This window comes from Galeopterus variegatus, unplaced genomic scaffold (assembly GCF_000696425.1).
Source record: "Galeopterus variegatus unplaced genomic scaffold, G_variegatus-3.0.2 Scaffold5415, whole genome shotgun sequence".
NCBI lineage: Eukaryota > Metazoa > Chordata > Mammalia > Dermoptera > Cynocephalidae > Galeopterus > Galeopterus variegatus.
This window is the reverse complement of record NW_007731526.1, coordinates 67,043-90,421: the sequence shown is the minus strand read 5'-3', so window position 1 is coordinate 90,421 and position 23,379 is coordinate 67,043. Positions and strand designations below refer to the sequence as shown.

Here is a 23,379-nt window from a genome sequence, read left to right as displayed (position 1 = left end):
GTGGCATCTAAACCTTCGGGCGGGAGTGCCGCCGCGCTTCCCAAGCGGCGCACTATCCAGTGCGCCACCGGGCTGGCCCATCTTTTAGGAGTTTTATAGTTTCAGGTCTTATATTAAATATTTAATCCATTGCAATTTCTTATTGGTATATGGTGAGAGGTATGGGTCTAGGTTCATTCTTCTACATATGGATGTCCAGTTTTCCCAGCACCATTTATTGAAGGAGTATTGTTTTCCCCAATATATATTCTTGGTGACTTCATCAAAGATGAGTTTTCTGTAAGTTTGTGTGTTGATTCCTGGATTTGCTATTCTATTCTATTCATTTGAGTGCCTGTTTTTATGTCAGTGCCATGCTGTTTGGGTAACTGTAGCTTTTTAGTATAGTTTGAAATCAGGTAGTGTTATGCCTCCAGCTTTATTTATTTATTTTTGCTTAGAATAGCTTGGCTATTCTGGGTCTTTTGTTGTTCCATATGAATGTTTGGGTTGTTTTCTCTATATGAAGAAGGTCATTGTTATTTTGATGGGGATGGCATTGAATCTGTAAATTGCTAAGGGTAGTATGGACGTTTTCACAATGTTAATTCTTCTGGCCCATGAGCATGGGATGTCTTTCCATCATTTTTTGTAGTCTTGAATTTTCTTTCAACAGTGATTTGTAATTCTCATTGTTGAGATTTTTCACTACCTTGGTTAAATTGATTCCTAGGTATTTTATTTTATTTATTTTTATTTTCTGGGGAGTGTAACTATTATAAATGTGCTAGGTTTTTGGTTTCTTTTACAATTACTTTGTTGTTGGAGTATAAATATGCTACTGATGTTTGTGTGCTGACTTTGTATCCTGCAACTTTACTAAAATCATTTATCAGCCCTAAGAGTTTTTCTGTAAAATTTCTAGGTTTTTCTATATATATGATCATGCCCTCAGCAAGCAAGGACAGTTTGACTTCATCTTTTCCAATCTGGATACCCTTTATTTCTTTCTCTTTCCTGATTGCTCTGGCTGGTGCATCCAATATGATGTTAACCGGGGTGGTGAGAGTGGGAAACCTTATCTTGTACCTAGGATGACATTGGTGGTGGATTTGTCATATAAGGAATTTATCATGCTGAGATACTTTTCTTCTATACTTAATTTACTGACAGTCTTTATCATGAAGTGATGTCAGATTTTGTCAAATGGTTTTTCTGCATCTATTGAGATAATCATATGGTTTTTGTCCTTGATTTTGTTGATGTGGTGTATCTCATTTATTGACTTCTGTATGTTGAACGATCTTGCATCCTATGGATGAATTCCACTTGATCATGGTGTATAATTTTTTGTTGGTGGAGGTGAATTCTGTTTGCCAATATTTTAATGAGGATTTTTGTATCTATGTTAATCAAAGACATTGGTTTATAATTTTTTTGTTGAAGTATATTTGTCTGGTTTTGGTATCAGGGTGATCCTCATAGAATGAGTTTGGGAGAATGTCCCCTGTTTCAAATTTTTTGGCATAGTTTAAAGACAATTGGTATTAATTCCTCTTTAAAGATTTGGTAGAATTCACAGTAAAGCCATCTAGTCCTGTTTTTTTCTTTGTTGGAAGGTTGCTGATTACTGCCTCTATCTTGTTGCTTGTGATTGGTCTGTTCAGATTTCCTAATTCTTCTTGGTTCAGTCCTGGTAATTTGTATGTGTCCAGAAATTTATCCATTTCATCCAAGTTTTCAAATTTGTTGGCATGTATTTGTTTATAATAGTTTCTGATGTTTATTTGTATTTCTGTGTTATCAGTAGTAAAGTCTCTTTTTTAATTTCTAATTTTTGTCATTTGGGTCTTCTCTCTTCTTTCTTTAGGTAACCTAGTTAATGGTTTGTCTATTTTGTTTATCTTCCATAAAAACCAACTTTTTATTTCATTGATGTTTTTGTGTCTTTTGGGGGCTTCTATCTGATTTAGTTCTGCTCTGATTTCAATTATTTCCTTATGTCTACTAATTTTGGGATTTGACTGTTCTTTTTTTCTACTTCTTTGAGGTGTAGCATTAGGTTGTTTATTTGAAATCTTTCTGTTCTTTTGATGTATGCATTTATTGTAATAAACTTTCCTCTTACTTGTGCTTTTGGAACATCCCAATTAGTATTGAGAAATTTTTTGATTTTCTATTTACATTTGTTTTAGGCCATTTTGTGTTGCTAGAACAGAAATACCTGAGACTGGGTAATTTATAAGGAAAAGAGGTTTATTTGGCTTACGATTCTGGGACAGCTGCATCTGGCATGGGTCTCAGGCTGCTTCTACTCATGGTGGAAAGTGGTAGACAGCCGGCAGGCACAAGCAGATCACATGGTGAGAGGAAGCAAGAGAGAGAGAGAAGATGCCAGGGTCTTTTTAAGCAATGAGCTCTCACGGGAACTAACAGAGTGAGAACTCACTTATTAATCCCCCTTCCCCCAGGGAGAGCATTAATCCATTCATGAGGGATCTGCCCCCATGACTTAATCAGTTTCCAACACTGCCACATTGGAGATCAAATTTCCATATGAGTTTTGGAGGGGACAACACATCCAAACCCCATCATTCTGCCCCTGGCTCCCCAAAACTCATGTCACTCTCACATACAAAATACCATCATTCTATCCCAACAGTTCCAAAAGTCTTAGCTTGCTCCAGCACCAACTTAAAAGTCCAAAGTCCAAAGTCTCATCTGAGACCAAAAGCAAAAGTCCTTCCAGCTATGAACCTGAAAAACAAAACCAAATTTATCTACTGCCAAGACGCAATGGGTATACGTTCCCGTTCCTAAAGGGAGGAGTAGGCCAAAAGGAAGGAAAAACAGGCCCCAAATAAGTCTGAAACCCAGCAGAGCAGACATTATGTCTTAAAGCTCCAAAATAATATTCTTTGACTCCAAGTCCTGCATCCTGGGCACAATTGGGCATCTGGGCCCCCAAAGCATCAGGCAGCCTCATTCCCACAGCTCTGCCAGGTGCAGCCTTGCCTGCTGCTTTTCCAGGCCTGTGTTCCACTCTGGTAGGTCCATAAGTCTGGGGTCTCCATGGTGGTCCTGCTGCCTTGGCTCTACTAGACATTTCCTTGGTGTGGGCTCCCTGTGGGGTCTCCAACCCCACTTTCCTGCTTGGCATTGCTCTAGTAGATGGCCTCAGCCATGGCTACACCCCTGCAGCAGGTCTCTGCCTGGGCCCCCAGGCTTTTCCATACATCCACTGGAATCTGGGTGGTGGCTGCCGTGCCTCCACTGCTAACCTGTCCTGCTGGCCTGCACACTTAACACAACGTGGATGCCACCAAGGTTTTGGGCCTCTACTCTCCAGAGCTGCTGCACAAACCACGTTTGGGGCTGCTCCAGCCGGAGCAGCTGGGATGCAGGGAGTAGGATGCAGGGAGCTGGATGCAGCTGCACCCCAGGTCTGTCCTCCAGGATAACTCAGTCCTTCTAGGTCTCAGGGCCTGTGATGGGTGGGGCACCTTTCCAGACTTCTCAAATGCCTTTAGGCCATTTTTTCCATTGTCCTGGTTCTTAACATCTGGCTGCCCCACAACAATTTATCAGCTTCTTTAGCAAACAATTTATCAGCTTCACCCTTGCATTTTTCTCCTGCTCTCCACTTCTCTACCACATGGCCAGGCCGCAAAGTTTCCAAAACTTTATGCTCTTCTTCCCTTTTAAATTCTGACTTTACATTATGCCTTTGCTGCCATAACTCAAGAGCAGGCTGTTAGAAGTAGCCACACAGCATCCTTAATGCTTTGCTGCTTAGAAATTTCTTTGACCAAATGCTCTGGTTCACAACTCTTTTTTTTTTTTTTTGTCCTTTTTGAGACCAGCCACACTGCGCTCAGCCAGTGAGCGCTGTGAGCACACCAGTCATCCCTATATAGGATCCGAACCCACAGCGGGAGCGCTGCTGCACTCCCAGCACCGCACTCTCCCAAGCGTGCCACAGGTTCGGCCCTCACAACTCTTAAGTTCCAACTTCCACAAAGTCCAAGGGCATGGACACAATGTAGCCAGGTTCCTTGCTATGGTGTAGCAAGGATTATCTTTTTTCCAATTCCCAATAAGTCCCTCATTTCTAACTCAGACCTCATCATTCATATGGCCTTTACTGTCCACATGTCTATCAGCATTCTGCTCACCACCACATACGTCTCTAAGACATTCCAAACTTTCCCTCATCTTTTTCTCTTCTTCTAAGTCCTCCAAACTCCTCCAACTTTTCCCCATTACCCAGTTCCAAAGCTGCATCCACACTTTCAGGTAACTGTATAGCAACACCCCACTTTTGGTACCAATTTTCTGTTTTAGTCCATTTTGTGTTGCTATAACAGAAATACCTGAGACTGGGTAATTTATAAGGAAAAGAAGTTTATTTGGCTTACAATTCTGGGACAGCTGCATCTGCCATGGGTCTCAGGCTGCTTCTGCTCATGGCGGAAAGTGGCAGGCAGCCAGTGGGTACAAGCAGATCACATGGCAAGAGGAAGCAAGAGAGAGGAAGCAAGGGAGAGAGAGAAGGTGCCAGGGTCTTTTTAAGCAATGAGCTCTCACAGGAACTAACAGAGCGAGAACTCACTCATGAGAGCATTAATCCATTCATGAGGGATCTGCCCCCATGACTCAATCAGTTTCCAACACTCCCACATTGGAGATAAAATTTCCACATGAGTTTTGGAGGGGACAACACATCCAAACTCCATCAACATTCTTCTTGGACCCATAGGTATTTCAGGAGCATATTGTTTCATTTCTGTGTGTTTGTATATTTTCCACTGTTTTGCTTGTTATTGATTTCTAGTTTTAATCCACTGTGATCTGAGAAGATACTTGAAATGATTTAAATTTTTAAAAATTTTTTGAGGCTTGATTTGTGACCTAACATGTTGTCTATCCTGGAGAATGTTCCATTTGCAGATGAGAAGAATGAATATTCTGTGATTGTTGGATGAAATGTTCTGTAGATGTCTGCAAAGTCCATTGGTCTAAAATGCAATTTAAATCATTGTTTTCTTTTGATTTTTTTGCCTAATGATCTGTCCAATGTTAAGAGAAAGGTGTTCAGGTCTCCATCTATTATTGCATTTGGGTCTATCTATCTCCTTAGGTCTAATTGTGTTTACTTTATATGTCTGGGTGTTCCAATGTTGGGTGCACAGCTATTTATGTTTGTTATGTGTTCTTGCTGGATAGATCCCTTTGTCATTAATATAGTGGTCTTCTTAGCCTTCTTCTTTTTATATTTTGGAGATTTTGGTTTCTAATCTACTTTTCTGATATAAAAATAGCTGCTGCTGCTCATTTTTTATTTCCATTTGATTGGTATATCTTTTTCTATCCCTTCTCTCTTCATCTGGGTGGGTCTTTACAGGTGAGGTGAGTCTCCTGTAGACACCATATATTTGGAACTAGCTTTTTGACCCAATCAGCCAGTCTGGGTCTTTTGAATAGGGAATTTAATCAATTTACATTTAGGGTTGTTACCAAAAGGTATTGTTTTACTTCTGGCATCTTATCGATTTTCATTTGGATATTTTAAGTATATTTTGTTTCTTTTTTATAATTCAAAAGAAAGAAGATGGCAAAAAATTGGAAAATTTTCAGCCTGGACACAAGAGCAAGGGTGCCGTCCAGTGATTCTTTGCTAAAGAGATTAGTACAGAAGAATGGGATTATGAAAAAAAGGGGAAAAAAAACCTTGAAGGCATTTCAGAGGCTACTTCTTCTATTACAGTCCTAAATGCCTAGGGAGACAGAATGGTCTTGGGGAAAAGGCTTGATGTGTCCTCCACGGGCTTGCTGCCCAGGACAACCCAGGGATTCTGGTCCCCATACCAGCACCCCTGCTGCTTTGGCTGCACTAGCTGTGGCTAAATTGGCCTCAGGTGTGGCTGTCTCCATATCTTTGAAAGACACAAGCCAGAAGGCTTGGTGGCATCTATGTGGTGTTATGTCTGCAGGCTCACAGCATGCCAGAACTGTGAAGGCTTGGGAGCCTCCTCTCCAAATTCAAAGGGTTTATGGAAAAGTTTGGGGGCCCAGGAAGAGATCTGTTGCAGGGGCAGGGGCGCCAAAGACAGCCTTTGCTAGAGCAATGCTGAGTGGAAATGTAGGGTTGGAGTTGCAGCAGAGGAAAAACACCAAGGTCATGCCTAGTGAAGCCATGGGAGCAGGACCACCATGGAGACTTGTAGAGCTACTAGCATGCAACACCAGCCTGCGAGAGCTAAAACATAACCTGAGACCAGGAAAACCACAGGAGCTGATCTGCCCAAGGACATGGGGGCCCCACCCCTCCACCAGTGTGCAGAGGATGTTGAACATGAAGTCAAGATACACGATTCACCAGCTTTAAGATTTAATGACTGCCGGGCTAGGTTTTAGAGTTGTTTGGGACCAATTACTGCTTTCTTTTGGACTATTTCTCCCTTTTTGAAGTACCCTGTCCCACCATTGTATTTTGGAAGTAGATAAATTGTTTTGATTTCACAGATGGGATCTTGAGACTTTGGACTTTTGGACTGAAGCAAATTAAGATTTTGGGACTAGGGGGAGGAAATGAATGTACTTGTATGTGAAAAGGACATGAGTTTTGTGGGGCTGGGGGCAGAATGCTGTGGATTGATATCCCCCCAAAACTTAGTTCCCACTGTGACATTGTAAAGACGGTGGGAAATCTTACTATGGTAATTGGAAGGTGGGGACTTGAAGACGAGATTAGATTCTTAGGACCATGCTGTAATGAATCGATTAATAATGGTGCTCAGGGGTGTGGTTCTTAGGACATTAAAAGGAGAGCACATAAGAATCTCTCTCTCTCTCTCTCTCTCTCTCTCTCTCTGCTCTGCTATTTTCTGCCATGTGTGACCCATTCATCACTGTCACCAGGCCTTTACCAGATATTTCCCCTGGACTTTGGATTTCCCAGTCCCTGAAACTGTAAGCAATAAATTTTGTTTTCTTACAAATTACCCAGTTCCAGGTATTTTGCTATAAGCAACAGAAGTGGATTAATACAACTTGTTGTTACTGTTTGTTCTTGTTTTGTTTGTTTAGTAAGTTTTCTGAACTAATTCTAAAAAATCTGTACTCTGTTTTACATGGCACTGAAGTCTTTGTTTCATTAACTTAGACAGAGGTTTCCTAAAATGCCTGGAACCAGTAAGTACCCCCGCCTTTGTCAAGGGGTTCTGTGTGTATGTATTAGGGCACACTTTCAATTCCTAGCCAGGCATCTGAGAACTACACCTTTGCCTTCACTTCCTATTTGAGCAGAGCCTGCAAGTCAGCTTGAGATGAGAGCTTAGGGCCATCTCAGGTATTTCCTGAACATGAACACAGAACACAGTCCTATCATGCATGTAGCCTTCTAGATTCTCAGGAGTCTGATGAGGCGTTGTATAGTCTTCATGCACATCTCATTCCTCAATTTTTCCTTTGAAGCTTTTGGTTATGCTATTGTTTGCCCCACTGTTACTCACCACTTCAGGCAGCCATAAAATTAATTGCCTTTAATTTTTTTCAACAAATCCTTCTGGGAAAAAGACTTTCACACTGGGTGAACTCCATCAGAGGCCAGAAAAGACAGCATTGCAAGTGTGTCGTGGAGAGAAGCACCAGACAAGTCAAATAATGACGATTCTCTGGGAATGAGGCTTTGAAGGAGCTCCAACTCCATTAAGCCCCCTGTGGAAACCACAACGTAACTAGTTTTTACTGAGAATGCAGGCTGTTATTTGTTAAGGCTACCATGGAGCTAGAAAGGGGAAGATTGGAACAAAGCAAGTTAAAAAATGACAAAGCTCAATTTGTTCTTAACCAAGATTCAGCTGTTTTTTTTGTTTGGTTGGTTGGTTGGTTTTTTGGTAATTGGCCAGTATGTCAGCAGGTTTGTTTTTTGAAACATGCTTCCTGAGCAGTTGACAGCCTTTAGTTAATTTCCAGAGTTTTAAAAAAATTTTTATCCTGACATATTTTGCCAGTTTTGTCATTACTTTAATAGAGAAAAGATTTTTCAGAGGTCTAAAGTGACATTTTTGCTGGTGTCATTGTGGCCAAATGACTTTAGAACTCCACTTGGCATTACCTACTGAACTTTATTATGTAGCTAGCCTAGGAGTTGGCTCTTTTACTCTTAATTATGCCATAGTGAAAGAGCAAAAACTTGGAAACAATTAAAATGTCCAATGGAAGAATAAGCAAACAAATTACGGTGCAAAAGGAATAGTTCATAGCAATGAAAATGAATCAGTCAGAGATGCATACATTCACATGGATACATCCTCATACCATAATTTTAAGGGGGGGAAAGAAAACTGAGGGATACATTCAATAAGATTCCATTTTCATAAGGGTCAAAAATATGTTTAAAAATATTAAAGAATAGGGAGGAAATAATTTTTAAAATACAAAAGATTAATGACTATAGTACTGAGAGAATTTCATGAGTGTGAGCAAATTTCTATTCAGTTGGATGAGGGGCTCACGAGTATTTATTTGATCACTATACTTCATAAGTTAAGAATGCAACTTTTACCTTCTTGTATGTATGAAGTATTTTATAAGTAAAAAGAGAGGATATAGACAATTCAAGATAGATGGATTTAACTCTTTTTTTTTTCTTACATATATGTATGCTACAAGGGTAACAGAGTCCTGATAGAGTCTCTTGGATAATGAAATTTACAATGATTTATGAAAGAGAACAATGGATTATGAGATTTACAGACTTTGTTATTTAACAACCTGTGTGCAGGATCTTGAAGGTTACTCGATGTCTTTGAGTCAGTGACCTATTGGTGCTACTGAGTTCAAGGGGACATGGTAAGAATAACAGCAGACTACGTATAAACTGTCCAGCCTACAGTAGATACTCTATAAATAGCAGGTATTATTAGCAACATCACATCACAATTAATATCAAACATTAATAAATCCATCCATCATTCAGATAACTGGGTGTCTGATATTTTGGGGGGGACTTTTTTTTTTTGACAGAAATGTCCAAAAACATTAATAAATCCATCCATCATTCAGATAACTGGGTGTCTGATATTTTGGGGGGGACTTGTTTTTGACAGAAATGTCCAGACAGGTAAAATAATTTTAACTTTTTTATGAAGGCAATGTAACATTGTCAAAACAGCATCAAGGTTAATCTTTTTTATAGTTAATCTTGATAAGTATTGAGCCCTATGTTATAGATAAGTCAAAAAAAGTCCACCTTTTAGAGATATTCCTAGGTCCTAGACACACACTCTAAAATATTCTATAAAACAAGAAAACCATTTTGAGATAATTATTCTTCCAATTTTAACTTCCAATACACCAAACATTTCATCATTTTCAGAAAATGTGTGCTCCTTAGTACCAGAATCTTAGAAATAGCCGATTTCAGCATCTGTAGATTCAAAACACTTCTACCTGTGTGTATTTTTTTAAATATCTTGTTGAAAACCTGGAAAGCATGAAAATCCCCATAAGTTCCACTGAACTCCACTGAGCATGTCCACTCAAAAATATGTGTCAAAAATATGCCAATTTACTGCTATCATCTGCTGCGCATGTTCCATTTAAGCATCAACATTAAAACCACCCCCTGTGCCCGCTTCATTCTTCTAATTCCTTCAGCTCATCAGTACCCCCAGGTGAAGAAAGGACAGAACCTGTCAAAAGTTAGGAGGGTGGTTATGGTCAAATTTGGCATCAAGCAAAAGTTCCAGGTAATAAAATTTTGTCCTTGGCATTTTCCTTTTCTGTGGACATTACTTCTCTCCTATGTCCCCATCCTCTGGGAGTTCAGTGTCCTCCCTCCAGCTATCTCCCATCTCAGTTCAGCACTACATCCAGGCCCACCCTATTTGAAATAAAGCTCTTAAATTTTTCTATTTTCCAATCAACATTAGTGCAGTCTCATAAAATGCAGTATTATAACATGCCAATGTTATTTTATTAAGGTATTGATTTATCAGAAGAATTATGTAGAACATTTAAGAATTGAATGTAGATGCAGAAAATGAAAAGCAAAATGCTCCAGTTTTTCTTTTTACATGTCTTATCAGAGGATTACTTACCTGTGTCCTTGAATAAGCTTCCCTATTTCCTTCCCAGATTTGAATACGATTCGCTATTCCTCCCTAGCCCTGAGTATTATGCTCCTGGCCAGCAGGCTTGTCATACTTGAGTCTAGGATAAGTAGACACTTAGTAATTATTTTGGTTGACCAGGGGTTCCTAAACATGGCTCTGTACTTCATTTATGTGTGCATTCTTCACTGTAGCTCCAAATTGCTTGTGATTTTTACCTTTCCTCTAGGGCACCCCGTAGGTCTACCCAAATTATTAGCAACCAAGGGTTTAGTCTCCTTGACCTGTCAACAGTGCATCTGTTATGATCATCACTGTTTTGGACTTTTCTTTGGACTTACTAACCAGAAAGATAACCCAGCTGCAAAAATCTGGAATGCTCACCAAAGCAAGCTGAAATTAGTGTAGGAATAGCTACTCTTTGGTATGCCATAGTGTGTCTAATTGAGAATCAGACCCATTTTTCATTTGTAATTAGCTCAAAATGTCAGTGCCATGAATGACCTTCAACATTAGTTCCACCTTGATAATTGTGCAGAACAGGAAACTGAGGCCCAGAAAAATTAAGTGATTTGCCACAAATGACACAAAATTTAGGTGGTACAGCTTGGACCAAGATTTCTTGATGCTTAGGCTGGCTCGTTTTCTTTATTCTTTTTCTTTTCTTTTCTTATTAAACCATGCTTGCTGATTCCTTAACCAGGAGGAGAAAAGGCATTTGCACAAATCCTTGCTCTTCATATAAATAGTGAATGTTAGTACAGCTGGTGGTCAGTATGTCCATACTATACGTTGTTGATGCTTTGTTTGTAACTGGCTATTTTAAATGGGTACCTCCTAAAAATATAATTAGGTTTTTGTTCAACTTTCTTCGTGCATACATTTGGCAATTCTTAATGATGATTTTGATGAGTGTAAGTAACATGTGGGCATTCTACTTGGGAAGGTTTCTGAATTATTGCTTAAACTTCCAAAAACATAAAACAATTAGAAATGTGAATGGTAACATAATAATTATCTTTGTTAACAAGTAGGGTTGTACCAGCATAATTTTGAAAATTATAGTATTGTGGCCTGGCTGTTGTCTGCCATTTGAATTCTTTTGAAAATAAGACCCTTTAATATTCTTCTTTTAAAATGTCAGTTTATTGCAGTACTACAAGTGACATCATTCAAACAGGAAGAATTATTTCTAAATTTCTACTAGGAGATAGCCAAAACCTCTCCATAGGCTGATTCCTTTCCACTTTTTAGGTGATCATTAGCAAATGTAAAGACTGAATAGTAAGCACCGTATTGATGGCCCCTAAGTCCCTGGAGATGAGCAATTAATATCCTGATACTGATCATGTGAAATGCACATAGGCACATCTAGTTTTTAAATACAGTTCACCTTATAAGACTGAATAGTAAGCACCGTATTGATGGCCCCTAAGTCCCTGGAGATGAGCAATTAATATTCTGATACTGATCATGTGAAATGCACATAGGCACATCTAGTTTTTAAATACAGTTCACCTTACCAAGATTATATGAGGGTACTCCAAAAAGTTTGTGAAAAATAGAATTGAAAGATAATACAAATCTTTCCATGAACTTCTTGAAGTACCCTTATATTTCTGTAGGCCTGACTTCTTAGACAGATCAAAGACTTCTGGGACAGACAATGCATTGTTAAGTGCACATTCCTACCCTATATTTTTAATCACAAGTGGAACGGTCTGGTGTAATTGAATAAAAATCCATTAGACATAAAGAAAAATAATCCTAATTAGATTTTATCTTAGATTAACCAAACTCACAGTGCATATGTTGTTGGTCATAATATATTTCCCTTAAGCCCCACTATTGCTAAAAATATCAAATCAATCACCAACCAGATTGCATTATGAAGTGTGTGAACTAGTGCATTAAAAAGCCGTGTGAGCACCAACAAAGTTTATTGGGGTAACTGCATTCAAGACGCACATGGCATACCTTTAAATAGCACTGTTAAAATACCAAATAAAATGTCAACGTCTGTCAGGTCTCCGGCTTTTATAAATTGTTTAGACTGGGAAACGTTGGGGTTTGGACATTGTTCTTTTCATATGATGAAGAAAAGAAGAGACCATAAAAAGAAAAGAACAATAAAGCATGGCTCATTTTTGAAGTTCTTTCATGGAAAAACATACTCTGGATCATTACCCTCCTAATCAACAATTTCCTCCTTCCTCCCAATCCTTCCCGTCTGGTATTTACCTTTCTCCCCCAACCCTGTCCCTCTCTCTGGGTGGTATTCTGAGCTTATATGTAACTCCTTGGTAATCATATTTTTAAAATCACTTCAAAAGAGAATCCCAGGATGGCATGACAGATATGTATATACTAAGGGTATTTTTAACCTGGACCATAGCTTTACTCACCATTCCTATGCTCTTAAAAATACACCCGAGTGGTCTGACCACAGAGTTTTCTCGAGGAGAGGAAGGCCCTGCAAGCTGGATGAGCCACTATCTACCTACAGACGAGTTATTATCACACCTTAGTGGCCCTCTCCCTGGCTTCCTCCCTCTGCCTCTTTCCTTTTATTACCATGCCACACTCCCCACGATTCACAAACAACATCCCTGTTTCAGCTTCTTCTCTGGATTTCCCACACTTAATGCAACCCAGACCTCACCTTCAGCTCTCCTGAGGCCACTTTGGAAGCCAGCTCGATGACACAGCCAACAGCCATGCGTGCAGCACCGGACGAGTGCAGCTCATTCCAAATGGTGTCACTGTCCACCTGAGCAAACAGTCAGCAGAGCCCGAAGAATGAGAGAAGAAGAAAGCGAAAGAGAAGGGAAAGATGAAAGAGGGAGGCAGGGGGAGGGGAATTGGGGGGAGGGGAACAGAGAGAGAAAGCAAATCTGTGAGGAAGGGCTGGCAGGGTAATAGCCTGTGCACAATAACATTAGTCTTCCGTCTTGGCCAGCTGAAAAGGCCTTCTGGACATGGCTTTGCTTATTTTTTCCCCACACTGACTTCTCCAATGGAAACACATTCCTGCCATGCCTCACTGCTATTCCCTGTTTAGATTTCTCATTACAAACAGAATTACATAGGCCGGATCTGGCTTAGTTACAGGCCTGCTAGAAACCAGGCCCCAGTAGTAGATAGAGTAAAAACTAAGAGCACTTAGTTATACATAAAAATCGGATTTGCAAGTGCTAGAGGGGGGAAATTCAAATACTTTCCTGACTGCAGGTTTACAGGGAGCCAAAGAGAATTATTAGGCAGGTAGCAACAGCAGTGTGTTGGAAGTATGACCACAGCTCAGGTTCCCCTGCTAAGTGCGAGGGGTGTGTGGTCCTCACATTAAAACATTAACAAGAGTAAATAGCAAGGAGCCATTTGATTTTCAAAGTAGAAGCTTAAGAGGAAGTGCAAACAGGTATTATTAAAATTGGATAGACCAGTAAAATACATGGTTACTTCTACATTAGAGTACATTATTAGCAAAATAAAGCATGCACCCATATTCCGATTTCCCTTCATAAAATCCTCTTTTTCATGCATGCAATAAGATAACATATATAATAAGAATATGAAAAGCGCAACAGTAGCAGATTTCTAATGATCATAATAATTTTATGTATAGACTATTTCATAATATTAAAAATGACAGTAGCAGATGGTAGAAGTCTCTAATTTTAGGACACAAAGTACTTGAAGCACTAGGAAGTGGAATAAAACATTATAACTCTGAATACCAAGACTTCCCAAATAGGTCAAAATAGGGAATCCTACATTTAAAAATAGACTTTTTTAAAAATAAAAAAATGAGAATTAAATTCAAGAGGCATAATCCATGGAACAAATACAATAAATAATAACACACATTCACAATGTACTAAATATTTCCACATGTCTTTTCTCATAAGGTTCTTATCAATTTAAATGCTGTCATGAACAATAAACACATAAATAACAAATAAGAACAATAAATAAATAAATACATAAATAAATAGAAAATTAAGATCCTTTAAGCAACAGAACAATAGTAAAGAGAGAAGTTTCTGGAATCAAACTGTTGGGGAGAAATTGTGGCTTCATCATTAAATCCTGAGTAATATTGGGCAATTTGTTAACATCTCAGTGCCTTGTAATATTGGGCAATTTGTTAACATCTCAGTGCCTTGATTCCCTTACCTATAAAAAGCCAACTTTTTAAAGTACTATCTGCATGTAATTTTGGTGAGGATTAAATGAGTAAGTGATGATCAAAGATGAGTACTACTATCTCGGCTACTGTTAAACTCATTTTGTACTGCCTGGCACATCGCGGAGGTCTAAGAAGTGTTTATTGATTGAGCACACTGTGTCTTAGAGAGGCTACTCCACCGATCCTAGTACCCTCACAAAGACCTCTGACCTTGCCAGCATATGCCTTTCTACCATACTACTAAAGAAACGCATGCTTTCTAAAAACATTCAGCCCTTGTCATAGTCAACACCATCATAGTCAACACTATTAGCTAAATAATGAAAGAATCATTCAAATGGACACTGGAATCTAGTCACTTGCCCTCTAAATGGAAAGTTTTGTTTTTTACTGAACCAATATAAGTAGAGTTATTTGAGCTTCACATGGATATACCAAATTGAAAAATAAAAACCATTTTTTACCTTGTGTTGCATAGTTTTTAACCAATTGTCACACCAATACAGAGCTAAAATGCCATAGGAAAGCCTGCATTAATCAGATTCTAAGTCATTGGGAAGGCAAGCAAAGATAAAATAAATCAATAAATCCCAAAAGACTTATTGGGTTACTCAAAAACCACACACACACACACACACATATATATGTATATATATTACCTATATGTTACCTCTATGTGGTTTTTGAGTTGGTGTGATAACTCATTAAAAACTATACAATACAAGGTAAATAATGGTTTTTATTTTTCACCTTGGTATATCCACATGAAACTTAATAACTACTGAATTATATTGTGCAGTAAAAAACAAAACTTTCCATTTAGAGGGCAAGTGATTAGGGTCTGGTGTCCATTTGAATGTAACTAGACCCATACCACTTATCCCATACCCAAATAAACTCAAAATGGATTAGAGGCTTAAATATAAGACCTGAAATTACAAAACTCTTAGAAGAAAACATAGGGGAAACATTTCAGATTGTAGGACTGGGCACAGACTTTATGAATAAGACCCCCAAAGCTCAAGAAACAAAAGAAAATATAAGACAAATAGGATTTATTATTTATAAATAGGTTTATAAAAAGCTTCTTCTGCTCAGCAAAGGAAACAGTCAACACAGTAAAAAGCAACCTACAGAATGGGAGAAAATATTTACAAACTACATATCCAACAAGGGATTAATATCCAGAATATACAAGGAACCCAAACAACAGTAAAAAATCAAATAATCCAATTTAAAAAATGGACAAAGGAAATGAATAGACATTTTTCAAAGGAAGATATATAAATGGTCAACAGACCCGTGAAAAAATGCTCAACATCACTCAGCATCAGGGAAATACAAATCAAAACCACACTGAGATATCTCACCCCAGTTAGACTGGCTATTATAAAAAAAAGAGAACTACAAATGCTGGCAAAGATGTGGAAAAAGAAGAACCCTCCTACACTGTTGATAGGACTGTAAATTAGTGCAGCCACTATGGAAACTGTATGGAGTTTTCTTAAACAACTACAGATAGGTCTTCCATATGATCCAGCAATCCCACTACTGGGTATATACCCAGAGGAATGGAATTCATCATGTCGAAGGGATACCTGCACTCCCATGTTCATCACAGCTCTATTTACAATAGCCAAGGTATGGAACCAACCTAAATGTCCATCAACAGATGATTGGATAAGAAGAATGTGTTATATATACACAGTAGAATACTACTCAGCCATAAAAAAGAATGAAATTCTGCCATTCACAGAAATATGGATGCGCTTGGAGAAAATTATAAGTGAAATAAGCTAGGCACAGAAAGAGAAATACCACTTGTCCTCACTAATAAGTGGGAAGAAAGAAAAAGAAGGAAGGAAGGAAGGAAAGAAAGAGAGAAAGAGAAAGAATGAAAGGAAAGAAGGAAGGGAGGGAAGGAAGAAAGAAAAAAAAAGGAAGGAAAGAAAGAAAGAAGGATCACAGTAAGACGTTGAACTTTCAGAAGGAGAGAACAGACCTGTGGTTACCAGAGGTGGGAAAGGGGGAGGGTGAGGGGGGTTAGGGAGTCACTGGGTAAGGGACACACAAAAAAATTACAATTTGTAATGATGAACATGCTAATAATACTTATTGATCATCACATACTGTACACAAATACTGTTAGTCTACTCTGCACTCCATGAATATGTTTAATCAATTATGTTTCGATTTTAAAAATGTATTTAAGAAAAACACATATAATTCCTAACATCTTTTTACTTGACTTTGGAATACATTGTTAGTTTTGTTTCTTTATTTCTTAAAGTAGTAGCATATTTCATTCCAAGATTATAAATACTACATTTGACTAGAAAAATATTCCAGCACCTGAGAACAATGTTTCTTTAACCATAATAATAAGGGACATTAGGTAGCCACAAATACCTTCGTGCGACCTCTACCTGCCTATTCATACCTTTCTATCTGCCTGAAAGTATTCTTGTAGAGATAATACTTCACGTCTGTGTCATTAATTTTGGTGTATAAACTTCTAATCAAGATAGTTTTGCTTCGATTCAGTCCACATTCATTGAGTACCCATCATGAGTTGCAGTATGGGGGTTGTTTTTTATAAGAAGATATGGTTTTTGATTGGAAAGAGTGTTGGGCACATAGGTGCGGAATGGATGCTTCAGGTTTTGATCTATACTCCAAGTTAGGCTTATCTCTAAACAGGTTTTCTTTAGGAATCTATGGGAGTTATCACCCACTCATTTACTTGTATTTAAACATAAATAATATTTATATAAATAACACTTCAATCTATGTTCGACATATATTTAGTTTATAACTAAATAGTAATAATAATAGTAATTAGGTCAAATTTTGTGGATATAATCTATTCATAAATGAGTAATCGTACTTAATTCAAAATTTATGAACAGGTTTGTTTTATTCAGCTCAGGTTGCCATAACAAAATACCAATGGCTGGGTGGCTTAAAGAACAAGAATTTGTTTCTCACAGTGCTGAAAGCTGGAAAGTCCAAGATCGAGGAGCCAGCCTATTAAGTTTCTGGTGAGGACTCTCTTCTTGGCTTGCGGATGGCTATCTTTCTGCTATGTCCTCACATGTCCTTTTCTCATACTTGGATTCTTCTCCTTATAAGGCTACCTGTCCTATTGGATTAGGACACCAACCTTAAGACCCCATTTAACCTTAATTAATTCCTAAAACCCCTATCAAATACAATCACATTAGGAGTTTGGGCTTCAACATATGAATATTGAGGAAACACAATTTAGTTCACAGCAAAGTTATATTCCAAAATCTCATTCATAAGTTAATTTACAAGCATGCTTTCTCAAGACATAATGCTCCAAATCGTCCTTCAGGGCGAAATTAGCTATCAAAAGCTATCCATGTGTATTTGCCATTTTACAATTTTATAAGAGTTCAAATGATAAAACAGGATGCATGGCTCATGAACTCTACTCTAATCCCTGTCACCAGAAGAGATGCCCATATTCACTTCCTGCCATTCTCAGTGATAAAAGGAATTACTCTTTCTTCTATGTCCCTCTTATTGGTTGGAGAGATTATCAAAAACATTTCCCTATATTGGTGATGACATAAGATGGTCACCTCCATATCAGACCCCTGATTTCAACTGCTGCAGGACTTTTTTTTTTGGTTGGCTGGCCAGTATGGGGATCCAAACCCTTTGACCTCAGTGTTATGAAACCATGCTCTAACCAACTGAGCCAACCAGCCAGCCTCACTGCAGGACTTCTTGACAGTTAAAAAAAAAAAAAAAACTCTGAGTAAGAGAAGATGTTTGAGTTCATCAATTGCTAGTGGCACCTGGCATGGAATGAGATATTTGGGGGCTGGAAGGGAAGGAGAAAAAGCAAAAAGAATTTGACTGAGATGGATATAGATAAGCAGGATTAAGGGCTAAAAGGAAATACAATAATGGTTCAATTAGAGACCAGATGTACTTAAGAAGACAGGTGTTCTAGTATTTGGAAGTTGAAGGGCAGTGGCACAGAGATGGCTCTAGATATGAAAAATAATGTGAGATGCAATAGATGATACCAGGCAAAGGGGAAAGTAATAGTGGTGGATCAGGGAGCAACGCCGCTGACCACACTAGCCGGTTAGGAAGATCTTGCTAAAGTTGTTAAGACACATAAGGCAAATTCTTAAAACCAGAACTACTATATTTTGTAAAAAATGTGCTTTTAACATTTTTCTTTCCATGTACATGAACTTCTCCTTGGTCTGTCCAGTAATTTATTCTTCTTCCTGGTGACAGAGAGAGAGAGAGAGAGAGAGTGTGTGTGTGCATGCACACATTGGGGACAATAGTATATGAGCTGAAAGGGAGATTAAGATTGATACAGAAGAAATGTAAAGAAAGTGACATACAAAATAGAATTTTGCATCAATATGCATAAAAATCTAGGTTTTGTGGTGAAAGATCATATTTTTCCAAATTCCTTTGCATATCAAGGACTGAGCCTGGTTGTCTCAGATCATAGTCCTCTGTTAGTAATAACACCAAGAGAATACTGTCACTGCTTGTTTGAATGATGGTTCAGAGAAGAGACCCTTTCTACCTGTGACAACCAGGCATGTGGCTTGCTGACTAGGCTACGTATAGGATGCGATGAGAGGAAGAAAAACCTAAAAGCCATCGCTTCTGGTCCTTGGAGACTAGAGAAAGGCAGATGCAAGAGGTGCAAAAGAAGCAAGGGAGGCAGAAAGTGACGTGTGAGCAAATGAGAGGAAAACGCTTCAGGAAAGTAGACAGCGTGGTAAGCTAGTCTTTGCTCTGACTCACAACTGGTACTTCTGCAGTAAGTCTGCACTAAACTGAGTGCATCACATAATCAAGTCTGTGGAGTGCTGTGAAAAACCAATAAGAAGTTTGGACCGAAGCGTTCCTAAGACGTTCTTGACTTTCAAGGTCAGGAATTTACTGTGCTGGATGCCAGGGGAAAAAGTCCAGCCAGAATTCTGGGTGAAAGCCCCCAACAATAGGCTGCATACATGGGCTAGCAGGGTAGAATTGTATTTTAGAAATAATAACACAATATCTAAACTACTGCCCTCCTCAAAATTCTTCTGGAATCTTTACCAAGCTTTTGTTTATGTGCCGTTCTAAAAAACAATATGCTTTCAATTTACAAATATTTCTGATAATGTAACTAATATGTAAAACATGAAGGCAGTTTTAGTAGCCTGCCAAGTAACATGTCCACAGAGGCCTTATCTTAATGTCAGAATAAAATTCTATCAATCTTGAAAGAGTTCCCCCCTAAAGTTCAACTCACTTTATAAATATGTAGGAGGGTCTGGACCTAACATGTATCCAAAACAGGGGTTCAGAAAAGTTAGGTGAGGCTGTCCCACAAAAAGTCTTCTTGCATTAGGAACTGATCACATGTCATGAGATAGGGTGGAACTAGGCTTTGGGTGAGAGTCATACAAGATGGGTACATAAGGATGATTTGGTCATCAGAGGAGGAGGCATGATTCTGAAGGCAGCACAGAGTCTGTCACAGAGGCTGAGATCCTCCCAGCCCATATTCCCAGAGATTCACATTTACTCAGTAGGGTAGAAAGAGACAGGGCGTTAAGCTGTAAGTAGAAACTGAAATAGGCAAAACATTTTAAACTCTAATTAAAAGACTTTGGTATCAATTTGGAAAATAATAACCTTAAAAGAAAGAGAGAGGCACATCCTGCACTTCTCTGTGGAACTCAGGGAATCCAGAGCAACTGGCCACGTGATGACCCCAAAATATCAGTTACAGGAATCATCAGCGTGCAGCAGGCTTATCAGTATGAAAGAGAGAGAGACAGAGAGAGAGAGAGAGGAAGGAAGGAAGGAAGGAAGGAAGGAAGGAAGGAAGGTAGGAAGGAAGGAAGGAAGAAGGTGGAAGTAAGGAAGGAAAGGAAGGGGACATGGGAAAAAAGTCCTTCACTCAGAAGCATAAGGCATTATTCATATGAGACATATTACCTGAGGCTCCTAAAATAATGAGGACGATGCTTTCTCTGTGAAGGCATGGAAGAACTGTAATAGGAGGGAGAGTAAGGCCAATAAAGCACTCGTTACACATCTATTTATAAAAGCTTAGCCACTATGCAATATATCCACATTTGAAAGAAGAACATGTTGCAATTTTTCTAAGTGGTAGTGGAAGAGAATAGGGAGGAGCATTGAATTAAACATTATTTATGGAACATGAATAGTAGCAATGTGATCTCATTCATTCAAAATCATAGTTGAGTGCAATTCAGGAAACTGAATAGAAAATTAATATGGACAGTTCATGTCTTCAGTTTTATTATATAGTCCCCTACTCCATAACATTTTATTCTCTATTACTTAGAAATAATAATGAGAATAATAATAATAGTTATCATCTAATGATTATTACTTGTTAAGAGCAGGCACTGTGCAAAGCTCTTATGTTAACTCATACCAACCACCATTAAAATAGATGTGATGATTAAGCAGTTTTATACATGAAATTCAGAGAGGAGCTGGAATGAAAACCAGAAATGAAGAATAAGAGATCTTAACCTATATTGATTTTTATGCTAGTAAAATCAAAATCCAAATAGTAAAATTAATAATAAAATTATTTTTTTAAAAAGTTCTAATCATATTTGTAGAATTTAAATTTTTCTTTTTTAAAATTTATTAATTCATTTTTATTTTAACATGTACATATTTGTGGGGTACGGTGTGTTGTTTTGATACATGCACATACTAGGATAGACAGTATAGTTTTGTACCCATTAGTCCACCACTTTTCCTCCTCCCCTCTCCAGCCTCTGGTAACCATTATTCTACTCTCTACTTCTGTAAGAACTACTTTTTTTTTTTTTTAAGATTCCACATATGAGTGAGATCATGTGGTGTTTGTCTTTTTGTGCCTGACTTATTTCCCTTAACATGATGGTTTCCAGTTCTATCATGTTGCTACAAATGATAGGATATCATTTTTTTAATAACTGAGTAGTATGCCATTGTGTGTATATACCACATTTCTTTATCCATTCATCTGTTGACGAACATTTAGGTTGATTTCATCTCTTGGCCACTGCCAATAGTGCTGTGATGAACATGGGAGTGCAGGTGTCTTTTTAATGTATTGATTTCATTTCCTTTGTGCATATACCCACTAGTGGGATAGCTTGGGTTATAAGGTCGATCTATTTGTAGTTCTCTGAGGGACCTCCATACTGTTTTCCTTAGTGGCTATACAACAATTTACACTCCCACCAGCAATATAGGGAGGTTCCTTTTTCTCAACATCCTCGCCAGTATTTGTTATTTTTTGTCCTGTTGATGATAGCCACATTAAAACCACAATGCGGTATCATCTCAGTCCAGTTAGAAAGGTTAAAGAGTTTTCTAATTAAATAAGTTATCTAAGACCTACATGAATGTTTTATCTTTAAATGTATTGAACTTCTACCCATTCAATAAAGTATACTAACAATCAAATGTTACAAGTCGTACCTGGAATAGCTGGGTTTTTCCTGACTGTTGTAATTTTTTTGCCATTGTTCTACAGCAGTAATTCTCAATGAAGGTGATTTTGCTGTTTCAGGGGTCATTTGGCAATTTCTGGAGACATTTTTTGGTGCCGTGACTAAGGAAGGGAAGGTGTGCTACTGGCTTCTAATGTAACAGGATAGCACGTACAAGACAGAACTATCTGGTCCCAAATATCAAAATGCCAAGGTTGAGAAATCCTGCCCTAGAAATATTGAGAAACATATAAATAACAGTACTGCCTTCCTCATAGTGGCTGCTAGAAATAGCAAAGCCAAATCTGTGGTCCTCCACTAGTAAAAATAGTAGCTACTACAGTATGAACTTAAATCTTATTCCTGGATCACTGTATTTCCACTTTTGAATGATTGCCATACCTCTTTTTTTAAAAAAAGACACATTGTTTATGCATGTTTGTTTTGAAAGCTGCTTTAAATCCTGTATGGAATATGGCAAGAATAAAAGGGAAATATAGAGAAAGTAGGAAGGAGAAGCAGAAAGAGAAAGTAGAGAGGGAGGTCAGAGGGTAAGGGGGCAAGGAGAGACAGGGAACAGGAGGAAAGTGCTTTATATTTTCATTATTACTTTTCTTAAAGTTGTGTTCATCTCTTGCTTTTTACTTGGAATACAACCAAAAATAACACAATATTGCCCTTTCCCTGAGTATATCCAAATGATTCTGTTTCCTGAATAGAACTGATGCTGTTGCAAACTTATTTTTAAGCATTGTCTGCCCTTGGTTTCTAAAGTTCTACAAATGTTAGTGACAGGGCCAGGTGAAATTTTTTATACTTCTTCCCACTCTTCTGCTCATACATTAAAGAAGGGACTGCAATTTATTTTAAGGATTTTAAAAAAGAGATAATTATATAACATCAGTTGCAAAATACAAGGTTGAGAGACATCATACATATATGAGCACCTGTACAAAACAAACCAACAAACAAAAACCCAGGCAGTTTCTACCTATTCAAGACAGGTCCTGGAGATACGGTTATTCACGAGAATGTTGGGTTTTTCCTTGCACACAGGGCAGGCTGGGAATCCATGGAGAGCTGGCTGCCTTGGGGTGGCCATGATTCAGTTTGTTGAATGAAAACATGTAAGCATCGTTTCTGAGTATACCCACCCTCCCAATTATTCACTCCCTTTGAAACACATTTTGAACATCTGAGAGTTGGGTACAACATTTCAAAATCATTTTTTCTATGGTTTCTTCATTGCACTGTGAATTAGGAACATGAATTAAAATGATAAAAATACATGACCAACTCAGGATTTTGTAAAAAACATAAAGATGTTTACTGAATGCCCCTCTTATTCAGAGACCTCCAAACTTCTGCAAATCTTTTGGGCAAGCACCTAGTGGCCTTCAGTTTTGCTTTGTCGTTTTTTATTGCTCACTCTGAATTTGACCACATAAAAATGGACAGCAAAATAAAAGCATGATGGGAAGTACACAAAATAATCAAAGTTCCAAGTAATTTACCATAGCTAGATCTGTTGCCAAATAATATACATTGCCATGTAATTTATGCTTCAAAAACTAGC

General features: G+C 38.2%; 1 protein-coding gene across 1 annotated transcript in view; it reads right to left on the bottom strand.

The window, feature by feature from the left end:
* The window catches only part of LOC103604821 (histone deacetylase 9-like), a 114,823-nt gene that overhangs the window by 40,378 nt on the left and 51,066 nt on the right, over positions 1 to 23,379 (bottom strand). The window contains exon 6 of the mRNA XM_008589401.1: positions 12,760 to 12,867. Within this exon, the coding sequence (XP_008587623.1) occupies positions 12,760 to 12,867 (108 nt within the window). The remainder of the gene's footprint in view (positions 1 to 12,759; positions 12,868 to 23,379) is intronic.